Consider the following 25,209-nt stretch of genomic DNA (forward strand, 5'->3'; position numbering starts at 1 on the left):
TTAATTTATTTGGTGACTATCAACCTAAAAACATTCTTGTAAAGAAACATGATATCTCAACATCGAGAATATCCGGGTTAGCGAATGTAACAGGTGAGTAAGTAAGTAATCATTATTTATTTTACTATTTAACAATGATATTTTAAATGTTTAAGGCGATTTATCAATATAACCGCTTATAAAAAAAGAGGTGTTATATCTTTAAGTAGATTTATCAGTATTATACAGCTTAGAAAAAGAGAGGTTTAACTTTTATTTATTTTTTTGTGTGTTATTTATATGAGATTTTCTACTTCCACTTATTAGTATTACGCCAAACTTAAAGTTCCAAATGAATGATATTAATTTATTTATCAAATTGCATAACAAATACAAGAACAAAAATATAAAAAATTCAGTATAATGCGTAGTTTAAATTAAATTATGGAATGGAATCATTCTCAGCATTTTTGATTTACTACTTGTCTCTTTAAAACTTTTAATATATGTTCAAAAATACTTTTTCTAGAGTAATAATTTGGTTTGAGGTTGGCACATTGTGCAGCCAACAACTACGCTTTTTGCAGAATATTTTATAGAGCGGCAGACTGCTAAAAATCAAAGCTTTCAGAATTTTGCCAAAATTCTCTCCACTTGAGATTTGGAATAAAGTGGCGTTTTATGTGAACTTTTGAATCATTTACATGCAGTGATGTGAAAAGTGACTTTAAATCAAATTTAAATATAAAGAATCATACATTGAAACTTAAATAATTTAGCTACGACTTGAAAATTTTTTCCCTAAAAGCCTAGATTTGCAGCCATGTGACATGCCTGTTTGCTTCTGTATTTAAATTATATCAAACCTCAAAAAGAGAATACATGGCACCAGAGCTTGCCGCCGAACTACAGTGAAATACTTCAGCATAATGGCAAAATTCCAACGTAAACATAAGCGTTATTTTTATGCATGCAACAAACTACGAATTTCAAACTAACAAAAATTAAGATATAATTTTTTTAATCGCATTATGCATTCATATTTTGAAGCTAATATTCATCTTTGGAAGCCAATATGAGTTTTTTTCTGGACATAAACTTGTTCTACGTTTTGAACGAAGTTCAAAAATATTAGTGAGAACATTTTAGAATGAACTACATTTTGTAGCAACAAATTTTCTAAGGGTTTTAACGAAAATATATCTGTCTACATTGAAAGAAAACATAAGTGTGAGCTTCAACTTATTGTGACGAAGTTAATTTAAAACGGGAAGCGCTTGTTTAAAGCAAAAATATTTTTTATAAGTAGTACTGTAACAAATTTATATTAGAGGAAAGAAAAATAAATAAATACAAGTTTGTTTCAGTATACTTAATTTATCAAGGAATTTAACTAATTACATATTGTCTCTTTCAGATGTTATACCTGAAGAAACAGAGAAAGACGCGAATTTAGCGCACATTAAAATTAGAAAGGAAATCCAATTCACAGTATTTGTAGTAGGTAAGAAAAATGTATAATATGTTCAATATTAAAATTTTACTTCTTGTTTACACTGTAAAAAACTCCTGTTTAAATTATTGGTAAAAAGTACTGACCCTCAGAGAGGCCGTACTTTTTACCATAAAATCTATTTTTAACGGAACATGCTACGGAACAAAAATATGCTATACCGTAATTTTTACAGTACTAATTACAGTAAAATCATTGAATCACTTTACCTAAATAAATAAAACTCTAAAAATTAGGCCATAATGTTTTTTATGGTAAAAATGGATTTTGCGAGTGATGCGACTAAATTACCACTAAATTGTGGTAAAAAAAAAAGCAATTTGGCACATTTCTTTTTAACATTTAAATCAGGTCTTAGGATTTCTTTTCAATAAACATAAACTAAATCCCTAATTAAATGAAGTATAATTTTTTATTAAACTTTCATATTTCGAATTAAATTTTTAAATTACAATTTTTCATACTTATTAGTATTTAAATATGACAAACTAATAAAAAGGAAAAAAAAAACAATGTATGATTTTTATTTAGGCTAAATATACCCCTAATAGGCTATTTTAAAAGACGAAATCATAACTTATTCCCAAAAATGAATTCAATACATTTAAATCTATAAAAATTAAAAATAAAAAAAACAATAAAAAAAAATTCTTGTTTGAGTAAGTTTTTTTTTCATTATTTAAAAATACACTGAGGAAAAAGTACAGACGAAGCTATGAAAATATCGTAACATTTATAGTGTTTCTGGCTCTAATGGAACACCAAAGAGCTTGGAAAATTTTTCCAACGTGCTTTGGAAATAATTTTGGTAATATATTAACAATAAATTAAGGTTTTATAATATGTGATAAAATTTGTTAAATGTGGTAATTTTATCATCATACCTTAGAGCGTAGCGTTAAAACCATGCATTCTGTCAAATTTACTCTTCAGTTTTGTATTTTTTACTAAATGTGTGGTTATAAGAACTATAACTTTGAAAACTAGAATTTCCAGTAAACCGTATTTTATGAGCGGAAAAATTACTAAATGAATGGTTTATACACCGTATATTTTGTTTTTAATAACCAGAATAAAGTCTTTTTTTAATTATTAGAAATGTCATTACCATATCGTGGGGTAATTTTACTAGTTTTATTCTACGTGTACTATTCGCATATTTATTACGTTTAATAAAAATAAATATTACTAAAATTATCGTTTTTTACAATAAATTATGAAAATAATATGCTTTATGAATTGAATTTGGATTATAAATTTTCACTATTATTCGATTTGGTTTTGTCTTTTTATACGCCAATTTTTATTAACATTAATCGATTTGTGAACTGTTTTATTTACATTTGGAAGATTAATGTTATCAATGTATGCAGTAGGGCCCTCTTATAACGATCTCGCGTTTAACGTTATACCATTTTTAACGAAGAAAATGTTGTCTGTTGTTTGGTAAAAGGTACAATCCTATAAATGAAGTAGAACATACTCTTTTAGCAAGCTATTTTTCTCACTTTTTTTGGATTTAACTTAGAAATATATTTTGGAAGTATGAAATACAATAAAAAATAATGACAAACAATTTTAAAAACAAAACACACACTGCACTATTTATCATATTCTGCAGGATATCGTCGCGGAAGTATAAACCGCAGGAAAGAGTAAGAAAATGGAAAATCAAAAAATAATTTTCGCTTCAAATACACTTACACACATATGTACACGGAGTTAAAAAAAATTACCGTACTGTGTAGTAATGACGTTCCTGTTTAAAGGAGGGGGAAAAAAAGAAGAAGAAAAAAAAAAGCATAAACAAAAAAAAAAAAAAAAAAAAAAAAAGCATAAAAAAGAGCATAAATTTTTAAAACTGAAACGTTTTAAAAATTTAGTGAAGCTGTAAATACAATTCAAATTTTTCAATTTAATTTTTCTTTTAACAACTATAAATAAAAGTTCAAATGGCTTTTAACTACAACGAGAACTTAGTGACCTAATTTTCTGTTAAAATAAATTTCGTTTCTTATCACGTAGGAGAAATACGGCTTATTGCTTTCAGCAATTATGGCGTTACCGTTATTGACAATGTATTTTAACGCGTTTTATGTATTGAAAATAATTATTAATTCTCTTTTTAGTTTGTTTCATTTTCATGGTAGTAATTCCTCTCTCTATGATCACAATTGGTGAGTGAAATGTTTCAAATATCTGTGATTTAATAAGTTTTGTGATTTTTCATATTTACCCTAAGAAATTAGCAACTTTTATTACTTTTTCTCATAAGTATATATATTTTTTATTTCATCATTGTTCACAAAAACACGAAAAAAGCAGCTTATAACTGCTCGCAATAAAATTTCCTGAACTGCTTCCCTGAGTTAACTCGGGTATGTATATAAACTGCTGTTTGTAGAAAATGCAACATCATGAAGGAATCATCAGAATCAAATGAAATTCGCAGCAAATGTCAATTATAGGATATTATGCAAATTAATAAAGTTTCAGAGCCATCGCGCGTGCGTGGCGCGCGCAGCGCCCTCTGAATTGATGCTGAAAGCGTATAAAGTGCTGTAGCGGGACGTTGAAAATAGTCTATGATTATTTGTTAGTGGCAAACGTTTAGTGAGACCTGAGTATGCCTCCACGACGGAAGAATAAGAAATTCAAGCAACTTACGGAGTTTGAACGAGGGAGGATAATCGGCCTTCGAGAAGGAGGATTTTCCTATCGCGCAATAGCAGCTCGTATGCAGCGGAACAGTTCCACAGTGATGCGAGTTTGGAAGCAGTGGACCGACGAGCACCGAACAACTCGAAAAACAGGCACTGGACGACAGAAGGTGACGTCAGAGCGCGATGATCGACACCTGCTCCGCATGGCGGTGAATGATCGCACAGCTTCCTCCAGGCAGCTGGCAGCACATTGGTCTACTGCTACAGGTGTACAATTGTCGGCTTCGTCAATTCGTCGTCGTCTGCTGCGCCGTGGATTGCGTGCAAGGGTGCCATTATACAGGATTCCCCTCACGGCGGATCATCGACGGCTGCGTCGGCAGTGGGCTCTTGAGCACAGAGACTGGCGAGCTGATTGGCACCAAGTTGTCTTTTCAGATGAATCACGCTTCAATTTGTGGACCCATGATGGCCGTGTTCGTGTTAGACGTTATGCCGGTCAACGCTGCCTTCCTGAGTGTATTATTGAACGACATAGTGGTCGAACACCCGGAGTTATGGTCTGGGGTGCGATTTCGTATCATGGACGATCCAATTTGATACGAATTGAGGGTAATCTCAATAGCAACAGATACGTCCGTGAAGTGCTACAGCCCGAAGTCGTTCCTTTCCTTCAAGGCATCCCTGGAGCTATCTTTCAGCAGGATAATGCACGCCCACATGTTGCGCGGACTGTTAGAGACTTCTGTTCAGCACAACGCATGCAACTTCTTCCTTGGCCTGCTTATTCGCCGGATATGTCGCCTATTGAGCACGTGTGGGATATGGTTGGTCGGCGTCTCACTCGTGATCCGCGTCCTGCAGTTTCCAAAGACGAACTTTGGTTGCGCATACAAGCGATATGGAATTCTCTTCCTCAAGCAGATATTCAACATCTGTTTGACTCCATGCCACGTCGTATAGCAGCACTTATTGCAGCGCGTGGTGGCTGCACCAAATACTGATTTCGGACGCTTAATTTGTTTCTTTTGTTTTGAAAATTTCATCATTTATTTGTATCAGTACAAGTCGTTTCTGCATTAAATTTCATTTGATTCTGATGATTCTTTCATGGTGTTGCATTTTCTACAAACAGCAGTTTATATTGCAAATATTATTATCCTGGGAAAACTCGGGTATGTATATATATTGCAAATATTATTATCCCGGGAAAACTCGGGTATGTATATATATTGCAAATATTATTATCCCGAGTTAACTCGGGTATGTATACATATTGCAAATATTATTGTCCCGAGTTAACTCGGGTATGTATATATATTGCAAATATTATTATCCCGGGAAAACTCGGGTATGTATATATATTGCAAATATTATTATTTCAAGTTAACTCGGGTATGTATATTTATTGCAAATATTATTATCCCGAGTTAACTCGGGTATGTATACATATTGCAAATATTATTATCCCGAGTCAACTCGGGTATGTATATATATTGCAAATATTATTATCCCGAGTTTTCTCTGGTATGTATATATATTGCAAATATTATTATCCCGAGAAAACTCGGGGGTATCAGAATTTTTCAGTACGTTTTGTTCATCACGTTTTTACTCGTCCGGAATAAAAAATAAAAAAAATAAAAAATAATCTGCTGTGATTGGAAGTGTGCCAAGTTTTGTTTGGGAGTTTTGCTGTTGGATTGTGGGATTGCTCACGTGTTTTGTGCGATTGTATATACCAGGGGTGACCAAGCTCCTTGATAGTCGAGCCATTTTTCAAAACTTGAAATTTTTCGCAAATGAAATTTCTATCTTATATAAATTATATTTATTGAAAACATATAAGTAAAAGTACAAAATATGTGTATTGAATTTAAATATTAATCACATTTATTTCACTTCTCTTGATAATTCTTCAAAATTTTGTGAATAATTGGTGACAGCACTTCTCAATAATTCTTTGAGATGGTGGTTAGTTAATACTGATCGGTGTTTGGATTTCACGAATTTTAAAGAAGAATAAAATGATTCACGTAAGTACGTTGTCCCGAATATTGAAATAATTCGACAAGCAGCCTTTTTTAATTCAGGATACTTCGATTTTGGTACAAATTTCCAAATTTCAGTAATCGACGTCGACTTATATTTTAATTGTAGAGCTTGATCTTCTTGCATCTCTATTAATTCTAATTCTCCCGATGCTTTTTGTCTCACGATTATATTGGAAAGGGAAAACTCACCTTGAATTCAACAACGCTGCACTTAGTCTTTCATATTTGTTTTCAGTAATTTAAAAGACATTTTGAAACCCATACGGAACGATAATAATTTTTTAAAATATAGTAGCACAAAAATGAAAAGGGAACTCGGGTTCATTTATCGAGAGCCACAAATAATCCTTCAAAGAGCCGCATGTGACTCGCGAGCAGCAGGTTGGCCACCCCTGGTATATACGATAAATGCTGAATTTACATACAAAAAAAAAGAGTAAAAAAAAATGGCGTATCACTTAAATGGAGTTTAGAAAGTATCACTTAGTGTTGCCTCTTGTATTAAAAACTATGATACAGAGACAAATATTTAACTTTTTTCATTTGTCCGAAATAACTCTGGATAGTAAATTGATGGTAATTTAAATGTTTTTTACTCAAAAAAATTTTAAATTACAACTTTAAACTTGTGTATTATGTTATCTTTTAGTTCCTTGTATTTATTAATAAAATGAAAAAAATTATGTTTTTTGCATTTTTTTCTTCAAAAGAATTGGTAAAAAAAGCGGTTGAGTCGAATAATTTGATCATTTTTATTTACATTACTACTATATATTGTACAAGATTAAGTAAAATTGAAGACATTCATTTAAAGTCCAAGGTTACAAAATATGTTCTATCGTTCCTACCTTCAAAAAAAGTTCATGCTATTCTTAAAGTTTCCGCGAAGTTCCATTTTAATAAATAATGGCCTTTAAGTTACTTATTGTTATCAATAATTATTGGTTCGAGTTAATTTCGGATGAAACTCTTATCGTGACTGTTTTTCAGTTCATATTTACAAAGATTTTAAAAACATTACAATAAGGGCGGCAATTATGAAACACTTTGCAAATTTTGAACACTTTAGTTCATATTTAACTTTTTTCTTAAAAATTCATATCATGGATACTATTTTATGTATTGTACAAGATTAAGTAAAACTGAAGACATTAATTTAAAGCTCAATGTTATAAAATATGTTCTATCGTTCCATCATTCAAAAAAAGTTCATGCTTTTCTTTAAGTTTCCGCGAAGTTCCATTTTAATAAATAATGGCCTTTAAGTTACCAATAATTATTGGTTCGAGTTAATTTCGGTTGATCATATTAGGGATACTATTTCAATTTTTAAATTAAGTTTTTCTCACTCTTTTTTCGTGAACCTTTTTTAGTCTTCAGTTTTAAAATTCTTTTTAACTTGAAAATGTAGGCTCACGTTTCAAAAAATGTATCATATTTAAATATGCAACAAAATTTAAAACGCTTGCATTCCTTCTAACGCAAGAACTCTTGCTGTTTAAAATTTTATGTAATAGCTTTTACGGAAGTATTGAATAAGTAAAACAAAGAGCTCGTTTAACACCCATCTTGTCTAAATTTGTACCATAACTCTTTTTTACTCAAGGATTGTTCTATTTAGTTCTAAAACAGTTGATCTTTCTCTTATCAAATGATAAAACTGGAAGATTATACTTTTGAAGGTCATTATAGCTAAAAAAGATACAAATAAAAATATGAAAACCTTCCCAAACATTCATAATGGGAACTTTATATAAAATCTTCTGGTATTAAGTATTTACATGTTATTGAATAAATAGCACACAAACTGTAATCATGATAAATATTTTCAATTTTTATACTCACTGTTTATGTTATATTTCAGAGCTGTTTAGATTGAAATTACAGAACTGTTACTTATAAAATATGATTATTAATTTTTGGCCCAAATATTTCGGACGTCAAACAGAATGGGATGTATTTTTTTATGTAGCTGGTTAAAATCACTCAGTATACGGTTTTATAATTTTAAAACTTTCATCTTATTTGTTTTATTCAACCTTGAAATTGCGTTTTTGCAATTACATGATTTAAAAACAATCTTTTGATAAAAATGTAACTTGCGTAACGAGGAAAAAATTGTGAAGATTTAATCAAGCCAAAAATTTGTATTTCCTAAGAAAAACACGGTGAGCTATAATATAAATTGTTGGAAAACAAACAAGTAAAAAATTTTAAAAAAATACAAAACTTTTAAAAATACTTGAAAAATTTTTCAAATACTAAAAAATTCATTTGTAGCTTATTCACTGGAGAATAAAAGGTGTAATATATATAATAAAAATTCAAATATACCTAACAAACAGTAAATTTGATAAATGCACTTAAAATAATTTCCAAAAGAACAAGCATAAAAATTACACTTTAAATGAAGAAACAAAAATTACCTGGCGTAATGAGGTTTTTGCTTGTGAGATAAAAAAAAAATACATATAATGTCACCAAGAATTTTTTTAAGGTTTTAATCAACTAAAAATATTTGACTGATTAATTTTCGCAAAAATCATTGTGGTAAATGTTCTTTTTTATATATACGAGGAACCTATGGCAATTGATGCTACTGCCTTCAAAATGACATAAAAGATAATATTCTTTTTAAAATATTGTTATTATAGTTTTTGGGAACTGGAAATTCTTTATCGTTTTGTTTTTGGCATAATATCTACAAGAGTAGACAGATATTCATAAGGCGGCAGACGACTTTCTGTTGAACTAAAGTATCAGACTCTCTAAATGTCTTTAGACTGAACAACAAATTGCATTTTTAAAATTATTACTGACTTTTTTTAAAACTTATTATTGAAAAACTATTTTTAAATTTACAAGTGTCAAAGAATTCGTTTTCACTTAGTGGCAGACGACTTTTTTTAAGCTGCTAACAATTAGGTCTCATTTTCATTAGGCGGGAGTCCATTTTCATACGTTGATTATTTGTCTGGAAAGCTTCTATTGTTGGATGTACTTGAAGCTATTCTTGTGCTATTTAAAGAAATCTTAAATAAAATATATCCCTGCAATATTATCAAATATAGTCAAAACATATGTACTTCATGGAACATGAAATATATGACTTTTTCGCAACCTCTTTTCATGTTTCAAAATCGGAACTTTCTAATTTGGACAAAACTCAAAATGCGCGTTTGAAAAAGCGAACATAAATAGAAATATGTGTAAGAAAAAATGGGCACAACTTAAAGTGCATATTAGAAATAGACATAGTGAGTTTGAAAAAATGCATGTTTCTGAGATTGGACAATGTAAAACGACGCACCTTTTCAATGAATTCAATTTTTTTTAAAACCTACCGTTCTCTTGAAAAAAGGGGCGCAACAAATCAAAATAAAATTCTCTTAGTGTTCTTAAACATTACAAAAAACAAATATCTACTTATTTCTTGTTTTAAAATACAAAAGTCATAACAGTAGTTTAAGAAAAGAATTTTAATTCTGTGTTCATTTTCTTAGAAGCGCATCTATGCTTATTTTTCCATACATGCAATTCAAGCTGTTCATTTTTATCCATTTATGTTCATTTTTTCAAACACGCATTTCAAATATCCGATTTTTTAAACACCTTTTTTGAACTACGCCTCTTTTTTATAACGTAAATATCATTGTCATTTTTAGAGCGTCTTTTGAGCATTATCCATTTTTTCAAACGCGTATTTCAAGTTGTGTCCATGTTATCCAATGAATGCGCTTTTTGTGCTTTGTCGAAAATTAAAAAGTGAAAAGTATTTCTGGACTTTGAAGCATTGCACTTGAAAAGTATGTCAGGAAAAAACATTTTTGACACAGTTTATGGTGTTTGATGTTTATCCATTAAACTTTACAAAATAATGTTTAAAATATTTATTTTCTATTTCAGGCATTCTTCATTTATATAATTGCAAAGCCCAACCTATGATACCCATATACTTAATCATTGCAGGCTCAGCTTTCATATGTTTCATGTTTTTATTTAGAAAACTTAGAAATTTAGTGAAAGATCAAGAACATAATGACTCATTTTACTCAAGGTGTTTACTAGCATCGATACTAATCCAAGTAGGATGGTTTGCTGCAGGTATAGTATTATACGCAATCTTTACTAACATAAAACATGCCAAAATTAGTTATTGTGATATTAAATAACAAAAGTCATTTATTTTTTGTATACGCGGAAATACAGTTGCTATAATAATATTAAAGATTCTTGTAACAGCCCGTTGTGGACCAGAGGGTCATGGAGCCTAAATCTCTACACTTTCGTGACCAACGGCATTATTATGGTCAGTGGTCAGCAGCGCGCACAATGCCACCTTTACTTCCCATAAAAGCTAGAACTCGCTAACACGAAGCTCAGCTAAACTCTAACGATTAAAAACAGTTGTGGCTTGAAGCCATTATTTTTCATCGCAATGTGAAATTCTCAGAGAATAGCTTAAAATACAATAGAAACGGTATTTTCAGTATGATAAAAGGTAACGCTTGGCTAGACATGACATGAAGCTCAGCTAAACTCTAACGATTAAAAACAGTTGTGGCTTGAAGCCATTATTTTTCATCGCAATGTGAAATTCTCAGAGAATAGCTTAAAATACAATAGAAACGGTATTTTCAGTATGATAAAAGGTAACGCTTGGCTAGACATGACATGAAGCTCAGCTAAACTCTAACGATTAAAAACAGTTGTGGCTTGAAGCCATTATTTTTCATCGCAATGTGAAATTCTCAGAGAATAGCTTAAAATACAATAGAAACGGTATTTTCAGTATGATAAAAGGTAACGCTTGGCTAGACATGACATGAAGCTCAGCTAAACTCTAACGATTAAAAACAGTTGTGGCTTGAAGCCAGTATTTTTCATCGCAATGTGAAATTCTCAGAGAGTAGCTTAAAATACAATAAGAACGGTATTTTTAGTATGATAAAAGGTAACGCTTGGCTAGATATGACATGAGCTCTGCTAAACTCTAACGATTAAAAATAGTTGCGGCTTGAAGCCACTATTTTTTTATCGCAATGTGAAATTCTCAGAAAATAGCTTAAAATACACTAGGAACGGTATTTTTAGTATGATAAAAGGTAACGCTTGGCTAGACATGGCATGAAGCTCAGCTAAACTCCAACGATTAAAAACAGTTGCGGCTTGAAGCCACTATTTTTCATCGCAATGTGAAATTCTCAGAGAATAGCTTGAAATACAATAGGAACGGTATTTTTAGTATGATAAAGGGTAAAGCTTGGCTAGACATGACATGAAGCTCAGCTAAACTTTAACGATTAAAAACAGTTGCGGCTTGAAGCCACTATTTTTCATCGCGATGTGAAATTCTCAGAGAATAGCTTGAAATTGAACAGGAACGGTATTTTTAGTATGATAAAAGGAAACGCTTGGCTAGACATTGCATGAAGCTCAGCTAAACTCTAACGATTAAAAACAGTTGCGGCTTGAAGTCACTATTTTTCATCACAATGTGAAATTCTCAGAGAATAGCTTAAAATACAATAGAAACGATATTTTTAATATGATAAAAGGCAACGCTTGGCTAGATGGTAAAATACTATTTGGTAAATTCTCAACGTGTCAGTGGTTCAACTCAACGTGCTCTGACGACAATGGGAAAGTAATAGAAAGTTCACTGATAGCATCCTGCTCTCTTCGTTTCTGTCTGGAGTCGCTACTATCTTAATGTTCAAAAGAATGGAATAAAAATTTGTAAATAAGAAACTCTAAGGTATGCGCTCAAAAATAGAGCTAAAAACGATTATCCAGTTCTTACAGTTATAGAATTTCGACTTCGCGCGCAGGTCGTCGGGTTACCGAAGCGGGGGTGCCATCCCCTCCAACAGAGGATCAAAATTGTGATGGCATGTCTTCGGATCATCCTCCGGGATGTTACCCAGACCGTCGCCAATAGCCCTTTATGCAGCTCTAGTGCGACGTAAATTAACAACAACAACAACAATCGAAATAGAGACACCGATATTTTTCATTGAAAAATTATTTTCTCATAAAAAAATGGAGTTATATTTTTAGCTTTAAAATGGCAGAGATAAAGAGAATTTAAATTTATAAATATTCGATACTAAACGTGCTCTGGTGACAACTGAAAGAAGGAAAAAACACACACTCATGTATACATCATACATACTATATATATATATATATATATATATATATATATATATATATATATATATATATATATATATATATATATATATATATATATATATATATATATATATATATATATATTCCTTCCTTCCTCAATGGCACGACAGCCCCGGGTGGGCCCTGGCCTTCTCAATCAACTTCCTCCAGGCCTGTCTCTGCCTGGCAGTTGTCTTCCAGTTTGAGACTTTTAAGACTGAAAAGTCTCTTTCCACGCAGTCGGCCCATCTCAGCTTTGGTCGACCTCTGGGCTTTGATCCGATGGGCTGAGCCGAAAAGATTATGTTTGTCGGACGCTCTCTGTTCATCCGAATGATGTGACCAGCCCATTTAATTCTTTGAATTTTTACGTACTTGACAACTTCAGGCTCTCTAAGGGCCCGATAGAGTTGTGAGTTTGAACGTCTGTACCAAGTACCATCAACTTGTTTGCCCCCAAAAATGGATCTTAGGATCCGACGTTCGAAGATTCCCAAGGAATTCTCATCTTTCTGTGTTGTTGTCCAAGTTTCTGAGGCATATGTTAGGATAGGTCTGATCAAGCATTTATAAATTAACAGTTTAGTATCTCTTTTTAGTAGGTTTGAGTTTAAATATTTTTTTAATCCATAGAAACATTTACTTGCACTATTGATTCTTCTTTGTATTTCGGGTGCGATATTGCCATTAACGTTGACTTCAGAACCAAGATAAACAAAACTGTTTACTTTTTCAAACTTGTATTCACCAATTTGCAAGTGAGTTGTAGAATCAGTTATTTTGGTGCATTGCATGTACTTGGTTTTCTCCTGGTTAATAGTGAGATGCATTTTTTCTGCCTCTTTTTCCATGGATAGAAAGGCTTGCTTTAAGTCAGATTGTGTTCGAGCTATGATGTCAACGTCATCGGCAAAAGCGAAAATTTGGACAGACTTATGAAAGATATGTCCTCTGGTATTGATTCCTGAATCTCTGATAATTTTTTCTAATGCCAAATTGAAGAGTAGGCATGCCAAAGCATCGCCTTGCCTTACACCATTTTTTACCTCCATTGGTTCCGAGAAGTCATTTTGGATTTTAACTTTCTGCATGGTCTTACACAGTGTAAGTGTGGTGAGTCGTACAAGCTTGTCCGGGATATTGAATTCTCGCATAGCTTCAATGAGTCGCTTCCGGTTTACACTGTCGTAAGCAGTTTTGAAATCCACAAATAGGTGGTGGGTACCAATTCCAAATTCCCTGGTCTTTTCCAGAATCTGTCTTATGCAAAATATTTGGTCAGTTGTAGACCTGCCCCTCCTAAAGCCGCACTGGTATTCACCAATGATGTTTTCTACATAGGGGCTAAGTCTGTTAAATAGAATTTTTGAAAAGACTTTATATGCAGTGCAGAGCATGCTGATACCCCGGTAGTTTGAACATTCAAGAATGTCTCCTTTTTTGTGTATAAGACAAACAGTGCTGTGTTTCCATTCTTCCGGGAGTATCTCTTTTTCCCATACTGATGTTAGAATATTATGTATGGCCTTTAACCCATCTGGTCCTGAGTTTTTTAAGAATTCTGGTGATATCAAATCTGGGCCAGGAGCCTTGTTGTTCTTAAGTTTTTGAACTGCTTCTTCAACCTCAATCATTGAAAGAGGTGCTATACACTCTTGGTTAACGTTTGGTGAACAGGACTCTGTCTGAACGCACTCTACATTAAGTAGGTTGTCGAAGTGTTCATTCCACCTATTGAGAATGTCTGTTTTATCGCTTAAAATATCTCCATCTTTATTTCTGCAAAGGTTAGTTCTAGGTTTGAACTCTTGACGACCAAAGTTAATGCCACGAAAGAAAGCTCTGCTCTCATTAGACCCTCGGAGATGTTCGACATCCTTAAAGAGGTCTTCGTGAAAAAACTTTTTCTTCAACCTATGAACTTTCTTTTCTTCTCTTCTTGCAGTTTTGTATTTCTCTACTGATGCTCTTGAGTGTTTTTTACTGAGCATCATATTATATGCATCATTTTTTCTTTGGGTCGCGTTGCGACATTCTGTATCAAACCAATCCTTTTTCTCAGCTCTTTTTATTTTGCTTATTACATTATCACATGTGTCCAATAGGGCTTCTTTGAAAGAAGTCCACTTTCCATCTATGCAATCAATATTTTCGATTGCTTTTTCATCAAGCTTCATAGTTAGTTGTGACTGAAAGTCATCCCTGACTCTAGGGGTCTTTAATTGTTCGCAGTCAAATTTCTCAAGACGTTTCCCATGACATTTACGTGCATTAGATAGTTTGGCCTTGATCCTGCTCATTACCATGTAATGGTCTGAGTCAAAGTTGGCCCCACGATAGGTTCTAATATCTTGTATGTCCGTCATATGTCTGGAGTCTATCAATATATGGTCGATCTGGTTGGAGGTATCTCCATCTGGTGATCTCCAGGTCGTTTGGTGAATTCTCTTGTGTTGGAAAAAGGTGCTGGATATGACCATGCTATGTTCTGCAGCGAAGTGAATGAGCCTCTGTCCATTGTCATTTGTTGTTTCGTGCAGGCTGTATTTTCCAATAGTGGGCCTGTGCTCAGCTTCCTTTCCAATTTTAGCATTTAAGTCACCCAAAATAATTTTGATGTCGTTTTGTGGACAGGAGTTATATAGAGAATGCAGGTTCTCATAGAAAAGTTCTTTCTCGTCTTCATCCTTGTCTTCAGTAGGTGCGTGGGCATTTATAAGACTGTAATTAAAGAATTTTCCTCTTAGCCTAATTTTACATAACCTTGGAGACTTTGGCACGAAATCCACGACAAGATGACGAATGTGTTTGCCCACAACAAAACCCGTTCCAAAAAAATGCCTCTTCTTATCACAGCTATAGAAGATTGTGTGATTTCTCTTCTCGATTATTCCATCGTTAAGCCACCTCATCTCTTGCAGAGCCATTACATCAGCTCTGTAATTATCCAGCTGTTCCGTTAAGAGTTGCAGCCCTTTGCTTTTATACAAAGAGCGAATGTTCCAAGTTCCGATTCTCAGTTCCATGTAAGATTTGCCAGGTCGTCTTCTAAATTTCGGTCCGGATTCATTGACTTGAGACTTCGCAACAAGATTTTTTTACAGGGTAGAGTTGTTAGCCCTACGCCCAACCCCCAACCTGGAGGACCAGGGTGTTCCTCTTTGTCTGGTGTCTCCCCTCCGACCTGTCCGGCTTGGGTGACCCTGCCAGTAGCTAAGCTACCGCCGGCATAGCTCTCGGGATCGACAACACACACAAACCACACCACCACGATAAGGTGGGAACACCGACGGGCGGATATATATATATATATATATATATATATATATATATATATATATATATATATATATATATATATATATATATATATATATATATATATATATATATATATATATATAGTGGTGACCAAAAGTGTGGACACTTTTTGAAAGTTTCATGTTTTTCAACTTTGTGTGCTTGTAGAATATATTAATTTTCCCTTAAATACAAACGTTTATATATCAAATTGAAGGTAATTTAATGTAGAATTTAATAATAAATACAGTATTACAATATCTGTATTACAAAAAAAGTTGCGCAATTAATAGTAAGATCTATCTTAGATTTGCATTTTTTTAAAGTGATACTTACACAATCAATACTTAGTAGGATAACCCTTAATTTTTAAGACAGCTTCACAGCGTCTTTTCATCGAGTGAACGAGTGTTTGGAGTTCATATCTTTCATAATCACATGGTGCCAAGAATCAATTATAGCTTCAATAAGTTGTCTTTTATTGGATGGACGTTTTTGTTCGTACAAGAATTTTCAAACATCGCCACAAATTTTCAATTGGATTGAGATCAGGGCTGTTTCCTGGCCATGGTAATATATCTATGCCTTTATTTTGAAACCATGCTTTGCATACTTTTGCTGTGTGGCATGAAGCTGAATCCTGCTGAAAAATAAATGGTGCGTTGTGGGAGAAGAGATCCCTGATGGAAGGTATCAATTTTGGTTTCAGGGCAGTTTCGATGTATTTTTTGGAATTCAGGATGCCATCAATCACTTGAATTCGGCCCACACCATCTGCAGATATACATGCCCAAATCATGACACTTGTTGGATTTTTAGTAGTTGCTTCAATGCAATCAGGATGAAGCGCCTCACCTACTCTACGCCTCACGTATTTTCTACCATCACTTCCAAAGAGCGATATTTTACTCTCATCACTCCAGATTACTTGCTTCCATTGATTTTCTGACCATTTAATGTGTTCTTTTGCCGACTTAACTCGTTTTTGCGTTGCTTTTGATTTAAATATGGTTTTTTCCTTGGAATTCTAGCTTGTAGTCCAAATCCTGATAAGTTTCTTCTTATTGTTCTTGAACTTACTGCAATACTAGCTGCATTCATTTCACATCTAATGGCATCTGATGACATTTTTCTATCTTGAAGGCATAGCCATTTAATTTTCTATCGGTAGTAGCACTTGTGCATTTTTTTCGGCCTGATTTGGCATCCTGAATGCCAAAAAATACATCTGAAACTGTCCTGAACCAAAATTGATACCTTCCATCAGGGATCTCTTCCCCAACAACGAACCATTTATTTTTCAGCAGGATTCAGCTCAATGCCACACAGCAAAAGTATGCAAAGCATGCTTTCAAAATAAATGCATAGATATATTACCATGGCCAGGAAACAGCCCTGATCTCAATCCAATTGAAAATTTATGGCGACGTTTGAAAATTCTTGTACGAAAAAAACGTCCATCCAATAAAAGACAACCAAGTGAAGCTATAATTGATTCTTGGCACCATGTGATTACGAAAGATGAACTCCAAACACTCGTTCACTCGATGAAGAGACGCTGTGAAGCTGTCTTAAAAAATAAGGGTTATCCTACTAAGTATTGATTGTGTAAGTATCACTTTAAAAAAATGCAAATCTAAGATAGATCTTACTATTAATTGCATAACTTTTTTTGTAATACAGATATTGTAATACTGTATTTATTATTAAATTCTACATTAAATTACCTTCAATTTGATACATAAACGTTTGTATTTAAGCTGAAATTAATATATTCTACAAGCACGCAAAGTTGAAAAACATGAAACTTTCAAAAAGTGTCCACACTTTTGGCCACCACTGTATATATATATATATATATATATATATATTATATAATATGCTCGTCAGGGGTTCATGTATAATCATCATGTAAATACAAAGTGTCAAGTAAAGACCGCCCTTAATATGCATTTTTATAATCCATATCAAAAATTTAAACAAAAAGTATGTACAATTAGGGGAGCAAATTGATAATATTGGTCTCATACAAATGTAGTGAGAAAAAACAAAATTATTATCGAAAGCTGACAAATTGCAGTTAAGAAAAGTGGATCTATTAAAAATCAAGTCAGGTTTAATAGGAGGTTGTCGGAAGCTATTTCTAATAATCGTCTTTCAAATCCTCTCTGTTTCCTCCCGCAATCAAACCTGTTTTATCTGCTCTCCTGCACCTTAAGTTGTCACTTTCTGTAGCGTTTTTGCTTTTTTTTTTTTTTCGGTAGCGTTTTTGCTTTTTTTATATTAATTTGCATTCCTTTTTTTTTCATTTTTGATACGGATTCTAAAAATAAATATTGAAGGTGGTCTTAACGGAACACCATGTATATCTTTGTGTGTACAGTTTACATAAGAAAATTAAAAATTCTAAATTTAATTAAACATTCAATTTTTTTCTAGGATGTTATTGGACTTATGCAGCTTTCCCGCCAAATTACTACGACACTACAAGCTTGAAATATTGTCATAAAACTTTATATCAATACGCATTTTGGCTTTTAAATTCCATATTTCTCAGTACATCCTTATTTCTTATATCTTTCACTGTATACATTGTATTTGGAAGGCCAACAAATAATGATGTAGCAGATAAAGCTTAAAATATTAACAGAATAGAAAAACTGTACAGGCATTAGTATAACAGGTACCGTAGAATAGCACGACCATGGTCCAAAAACCCTGCATTTCTTACTTTAACATCACTTTGGGTCATAGTTGTGCGAATACATTGATTTATGAAAATAACATTAGCTTCACTAGCTATTTTAAAAATAAGCTTAAGTGCTTCTATATTGGAAATTCCTTGAGATTCAATTTTTAAGTCATTAAAAGTTTAGAGAATTGCCTTCACAAAAAAATAAAATATTATATATTTTTTTGCATTTTTAATGCATATTTTCACTTTTACAGTTTTTTTTTTCCAAAACGTAACTTACAGTGAAGAAGAATTTTTTTTTTTAAAACTCTAAGAATGCTTCTTAAGCAACAGAGCCCACTTATAACGAACCGGTATTTAACAAGGAGAATAGTCTTTTAATTGGTTTAGTGAATCTAGTTTTAATTTTTTAACACCCTAGTGTGTATGCTTTTTTTTACTTAATTTTTGACAAGGTTCTAAAACTATATAGTAAGGGGAGTCAATGAGATTGAAATAATTAAGCTACACATAGCAAAATTTCAGTGTTTAAATTGTTTAACGTTTAATTGTTAATTGTGTTGTTGGTCAAAATTAATTCAGAACTTTGATATATTTGCTCAAAAACTAGCATTTTTGTCATAATTAGCGATGAAAAATACGATAACCAGTGTAACTCAATTAAATTCTTGCTTTTCTGAATTCATTGCGCTTATTTGCTACAAAACTTAATTCAATGACAAGGTAATTCTTGTTTACATCTGTAAATACCTACAATAATTTGAGTAAAATTTTTTAGTTTCAAAACTATCAAAGCATTTATATTTTTGTCTATTTTATTTAACAATTTTATGTATCTTTTTAAATAAAATGTTTAAAAATTGTTGCACAATTTTATTTATGACAGCCAACTTAAACAAAAATTGAGTAAAGAATTAAGTTTGATATTTTAAAATTAAATATTAACAATTAATAGTTAAAAGTTTTTTAAAATAGTTAACAATTGTAGGAGGAAAACATTATTTAGAAAAACAAGACTTTTGTAGTCGATTAATTGCGTCAGTAGTTCCGTTCAATTTAATGGCATATTTTGAAGCAGACGATAATTCTTATTCTATTAGGAGGGATTTAACAGTTTCATTTGGTTTCTACTGCAATTGCAGGTACTTTAATATCAACAGTGACCTATGTTTTGTCTTTGCATGAATTAGTCTGAGTATCCAAGAATTAGTGAGAGAAAAAAAATCGTGTTTTGTCTTTGCATAAATTAGTCTGTGTATCCAAGAATTAGTAGGAGGGAAAAAAAACAATCACGCGCATTCCATCACAAGAAAAGTTACAAATAACAAACAGGCTTGCTACATTAATACTTTTTCTAATTATTGAAAAATTATTAATTTATCTTGCTTACATAATTAATATGTTAATTAAAAAAACATGAAAGCGTTGGTATATGAAATTTTTATGTTATTGTTGCAGTTTTTAAAACTTGTAAGAAATCATTAAAATTTGAATAAATGTTGTATATTAATGTTTTGAGTTTTGCTTAAAGAAATAAGCTTCCAAAAATAATGGAAAAGAGGGAATGGATCAAAATACCACTGTCCTATTCCTTAAATGCTACAACTTAGTATTTTAAAACCATTCTCTAACCAGCAGAGTTCAAAACAGAAAAACTGTGTTAATTCTATATTAAGCTCTTAAGAATTCAGCAGAAAATTGCAAATATAAAACAATGCTATCGTTTTCGATCTGATAAATTAGAAACAAAAATGTAAAGTTTTCTGGGACCAACATTGTAATCTCAATTCTCATGCATCATTTCATATAGCTTTATTCATTAACTTTCAAAACAGAGTACTCGCTTTAAGATAGATATTTAAGAGCTGCTCCAAATAGTAGAAATACCGATGCCATGGAGAATTCCTAGCTATGCTTTAGTTCAACACTGGTGTTGAAGAGCGGATCTATATAGGGTTTGCAACTATTTACATTAAATTCTGTAGCTTTGAAGCCAACTCAGAAAACAAAGAAACTCCTGGATCAAGTATTAGTACAAATTCACCTTTGTTTTTGTGGAGAACTTTTAGATAAAGCTATCCCACATTTGCTTCACTTTATAGACAGGGTTAGTCCTATTTCATCAACGACGTCATTAGCTCTCCTCGTCCCAAACTTTGTTTTGAACGGAGCAAACAATATGGCGTTTCTCATATAGTTAAAAGTGGGTCAAATAAATCTTTGAATATATTAATATAGAGTCGAATTTAAAGACTGAAATGGCAAGAAAAAGTGTAATTAAGTTCTTCCATATCATAAAGTTTTTCTCTGATGAACCTAAATTGATTGAAAGAGGAGAAAATGTTGTAGAAACTAACTTTTTGTATATATGATTGGGAGAATTTGTATTTAATATCTACCATCTAAATTGTATTTATAATCCGGAAATCGGAAATTTGTGAATTTTATTATTTGGAAAACGTTATTTCTAATTTATGTTTAAGTTTTCTTAAAATATGTATCGTATATTAAATCAAATTTTTTTTATAATATTGAGACAACTTATTAATTGGAAATAAATATGAAAATTTTAAAACAAATTTTAAAGGTATGTAAGGAGCATGAATAAAGCCAGATAAATTAGGGAAAATTATAAAACATTTAAGATACACGTTTTTAAAATAGCTCAAATTTATTGGTAAATTTACTAAAATAATAGGAAGTTAAATATATATATATATATATAAAACTTAAACAAAAGTTTGAGAGTTGACAGGTCTTAAAACATATTTACAACCAATTAAACTGTAGGTATTATGAAATTAAAAATAAATTTGGATAATGGTGACTTGAATGTTACGTTCAACATAAGCCAAAGCACTGTAACGAATAAAATATTACTATGAAAGAAATTTAAAAAATTTTGATTTCGACCCTCAAATGCAAATTTTATTCCATAAAAAGTGATAACAGTAACATTTGCCAAACATAAAAGTTGTAAAATTAAATATGTATACATACATTAATTAAAAAAGAGTTAAGTTTCTAAATAAAAAAATTTCTTAAAAATTTGAATTATATTTATTTGAAATGCATGTGAAATTAATATTATTAAATAAGTAAAATTTAAACACCTACGTGAATACATAGATTAATAAATATGAATGTTAAATAAAAGTTTATGTATGGGATAAATATGTTTTAAAGAATTCTAATAAAATCATGTTGCACTCTCTCATCGAATAAAATAGGAATCTGAGATTTTAAGATAAATTGATGATAAATGAGCTTATTGATGACTCACTATTTTGTCATCGAAACAAATTATAGAACTTGAAATTAAAACAAAAATATAGGAAATTTAAAGCTTTTTAATGCTTTTCTTTAATTAAAAATCTTAATTAAATAAAATAAATTCTCATAAATTCTTAAATTTGCTTTAATTTAGCTATTCTATGTACTAAAATTCTGGAAACTAAACATAGTATTGACCCTTTTGACATAACACTACACCGCGCTATCACAACACTACACATTAACATAACACTACACTAGTTACATAGGAGCGAAACACAAAACCATTTTGAAACTTTTTTTATAGCAGTTAATGCACTTAACTCGTAAAATCTACTGATACCCCGTATAAAGAAAACTACTTAAATTAGGAATAAGTCCCTTAGAAGCGCTATATAAATTTATTTATTTCAATAATAAACTAAAAATCTTGCCTTCTTAAATTCACATAGGAAATGCCATTGAAATGGTTCGTTCGAAAAAATGTTTGGAACGAGTTTGAAAGGAGGCGGGGTTTGACGTCATGAAATACGTCATCACTGTCCCTGTCTATACGGGAAAGACTCTCCTGGTTGCCCCATAAGATCTATTATTAATGAAATCTAGGAAAATTTTCGTCAGCACTGGGGCTAGAACTGACCTGTTATATCATATGCTCTATATCAAGTGAAATAAAAGAATTGAATGATTAAAATATATCAGCTAGCAATATTTCTAAAACGTGCGTTTTGATACGTATTTTTTAATTATTATATAGTTATAAATAGCAATAACAAAATATATTTTTAAAATAACAACAAAAAACTTAATAAAGAATTTTAAAGTTTATTTTAACACTCTGATCTAAAATACATCTATAAGTAATCACAGGTATGTAACATTTAAAATATTTCAAAACAGTAAACGTGTACAACACTAACGTAAAATACTTTGAAAAATAAATTTACAAATATTCACCAATAATAGTTAGTAAGTGCAAGAGGAAAATAAACCAAGAAAAGATAACACTAATAAGAAATACATAACAAGAAATGCATAAGTTTTTGCAGTCTTAAAATTAAAATAATTCGATAAAATAAAAACTTCAATAAGTGAATGTTTAAATGTAAAAATTACATTCTAAAGCTGAGTTATTTTTTTTTCCATTCTAGTTTTTATTAAAATAATAAAACACCTTTGAAATATGATGCACCTTAAAACTATATAATTTGAAAGAAGAAAGAATTTTGTCAATCGATTTACGGCAAATGCGAGATTTACAAGCTGCAGATAAACTGGTGGGAAGTTTTACCAACGTGGATGACAAGTAGAAAATTAAAAAAAAAAAAAAACTGGCCAGTTAATTCCAGCTGATAAATTGAGTTCAAATTTCAATTGATTGGATAATTGTGGCCAGTAATGTTCAAAATTTCTAGTAGTAATAGTGCTAACGGACAATCTGAAACATTCACACTAAAACTGATAATGACTTAGAAGCAGATAACATTTTGAACATTGTAAATTATGTATAAAAAGCATTTAAAAGTAAGAATGAACCTTACATGAAACTATAGTCTAAAGAATTTCACGTAAGTTAAGGTCATGTATGTAAGAGGAAGACAGTTCCATTTTTACTCATTTAAATTTAAGTGCTGTGAGGTCTTATTGCAGAAGAAATTCTTTGTTCTACCAGCCTGATAGTGCAATTGTCTTCTTAATGAACCAATTAAAAAAATTTCAGGAGGGGGAGGTGGAGAAGAGAATGGTTAACACATTAAACAATTTTCCATTAAAAAAGTAATTCTTGCAGCCATGTTTTACATTTCATAATAAAAGCAAGAGAGAGATTTAAAATAGGGAAGAATGTTAAGCAGATTTACAAACTACATTACTTTCAATGATAATCAGAAAAGAGAAAATAAGATACTTAAAAGAAAAAATAACAAAGAGCAATGAATCAAGTAAAGAAAAGTCACGTTTGACTTTATAATTTAGTAAATGTAATCACAATTAAACTAGTAAGTATACATAAAAAATATGTTTTTTTTGCAAAATCTAGACTGAGCTAATAGAACCGAATCATAACATAAAAATAAAATGCATTACTAATATTTTAAAATTCTTTCTTTGTTCAGAAACCAGTGAAGAAAATCATACAAATCAATAGTACCATTTTGTTAGTTAACATGTTTTCCTATTTGTGAGGTTATATTCCAGAAAAAATTTTTTTTTATAGATAAACAATAGTGGAAATTTGGCAAAAAAAATTAATTAAATTATATGACTAGGGAAACTTAATTCATTTCGTAATTATCGAAATAATTTACGATAAAACAAAAGAATTGAAGCTATATTCAATAATTTGTAATGAAAAAAAAGTGATAATACATGCTGATTACAACTGTTTTTTAAAATTCTTAATTTTATCAAAACCCTTTTTTTCATTTGCCCATTCAATTAATAAAATAGTAAACAAAATTCGAAACTTATTATCTAAACAGATATTCAGAACAAGTATTAATGATATGTAAGTAATGGTATCAGTTTCATATATATCATATACTGTAATATCCAAATCTCACTTTGGTGCAGCCTGTTAGTAATCAAGTCTGATGAATGGCAAACAAATGCATTGAGATGTTTCTAACCTGCACTTTGACAGCATGGGAGAATAATAGCCAATGAATTTTGGCTATTATCCAGAATAGTCCAAATACTTCACCAATGTTTATTACAACTTATCTGCTTTGTTTTTAATTGACTTTGAGAAGGTGTTTAAAAGCAGTAACATAATCTGATATGCTAAATGCTCTAAAAAAATGGAATTGAAAAAGTTGACACTGATATCATTCGAAACATATAGAGCAAGGTGATGGTAATGGATGCAATAGGTATATAAGGAAAGCTAAACTCAAACTGGAAAAGAAACGCGCCAAGGGGATGCATTATCCGCTAAATTGTTATTTTCATGCAGGAAGAAATATCCAAAACACTAAACCAAGTTGGAGTAAAAAAAGATTAAGAAATATAAAGAATATCAAATTCTTTTCTGCTTTTTTGATGATATAATAATTATCTCAGATGAAACAAACTAGAATAAAATGAACAACTATCTATCAAAAGCCAGAGTTTCAGTAGGTCTCTAACTGAAAATTGAGAAAACAAAAGTAATATGTACCACAAAAAAGAAGTCAAATTCTTGGCCATAAATGGCGCCACTGAAAAACAAGAACAGGGTTGCCACTCAGATCTGGAAATAAAATTCCCTGTGTTTTCCCTGTATGTATTATACACAATATATTAAGAGGAAACAACAATTACTATGCATGCTCTTGTGAGAGCTATATTGGGCTAACTATATTTATTAGTTTTAATTGCTGGAAAAACAGCTGAACATACTTAAATAATGCTATAGTAAATGAAATAGTTTAGTGTAGCTGAAATATCATGTTCAAATATCCCGCTTTGAGTGGTCACCATTTTTTAAAAGACAAAAATAAAAAACAAAATTCCCTGTTTGTAAAGAAAAAATCATAATTCCCCACATTTTCCCTGTTATTTTAGGCGATTTTTAAA

General features: G+C 31.2%; 1 protein-coding gene across 3 annotated transcripts in view; it reads left to right on the forward strand.

The window, feature by feature from the left end:
• The window catches only part of LOC107443351 (uncharacterized), a 31,780-nt gene extending 12,536 nt beyond the window's left edge, over positions 1 to 19,244 (forward strand). For all 3 annotated transcript variants that reach the window (XM_087156194.1, XM_087156192.1, XM_087156193.1), the window contains exons 3-6: positions 1,397 to 1,483; positions 3,622 to 3,669; positions 10,116 to 10,313; positions 18,126 to 19,244. In XM_087156194.1, coding sequence (XP_087012320.1) covers positions 1,397 to 1,483; positions 3,622 to 3,669; positions 10,116 to 10,313; positions 18,126 to 18,325 — 533 coding nt within the window. In that variant the 3' untranslated portion in view covers positions 18,326 to 19,244. The remainder of the gene's footprint in view (positions 1 to 1,396; positions 1,484 to 3,621; positions 3,670 to 10,115; positions 10,314 to 18,125) is intronic.
• Positions 19,245 to 25,209: the final 5,965 nt, after the last annotated feature.

The sequence above is a fragment of the Parasteatoda tepidariorum genome, chromosome 12 (genome assembly GCF_982258835.1).
Source record: "Parasteatoda tepidariorum strain Cologne lab strain chromosome 12, Ptep-v5.0, whole genome shotgun sequence".
Classification (NCBI taxonomy): Eukaryota; Metazoa; Arthropoda; class Arachnida; order Araneae; family Theridiidae; genus Parasteatoda; species Parasteatoda tepidariorum.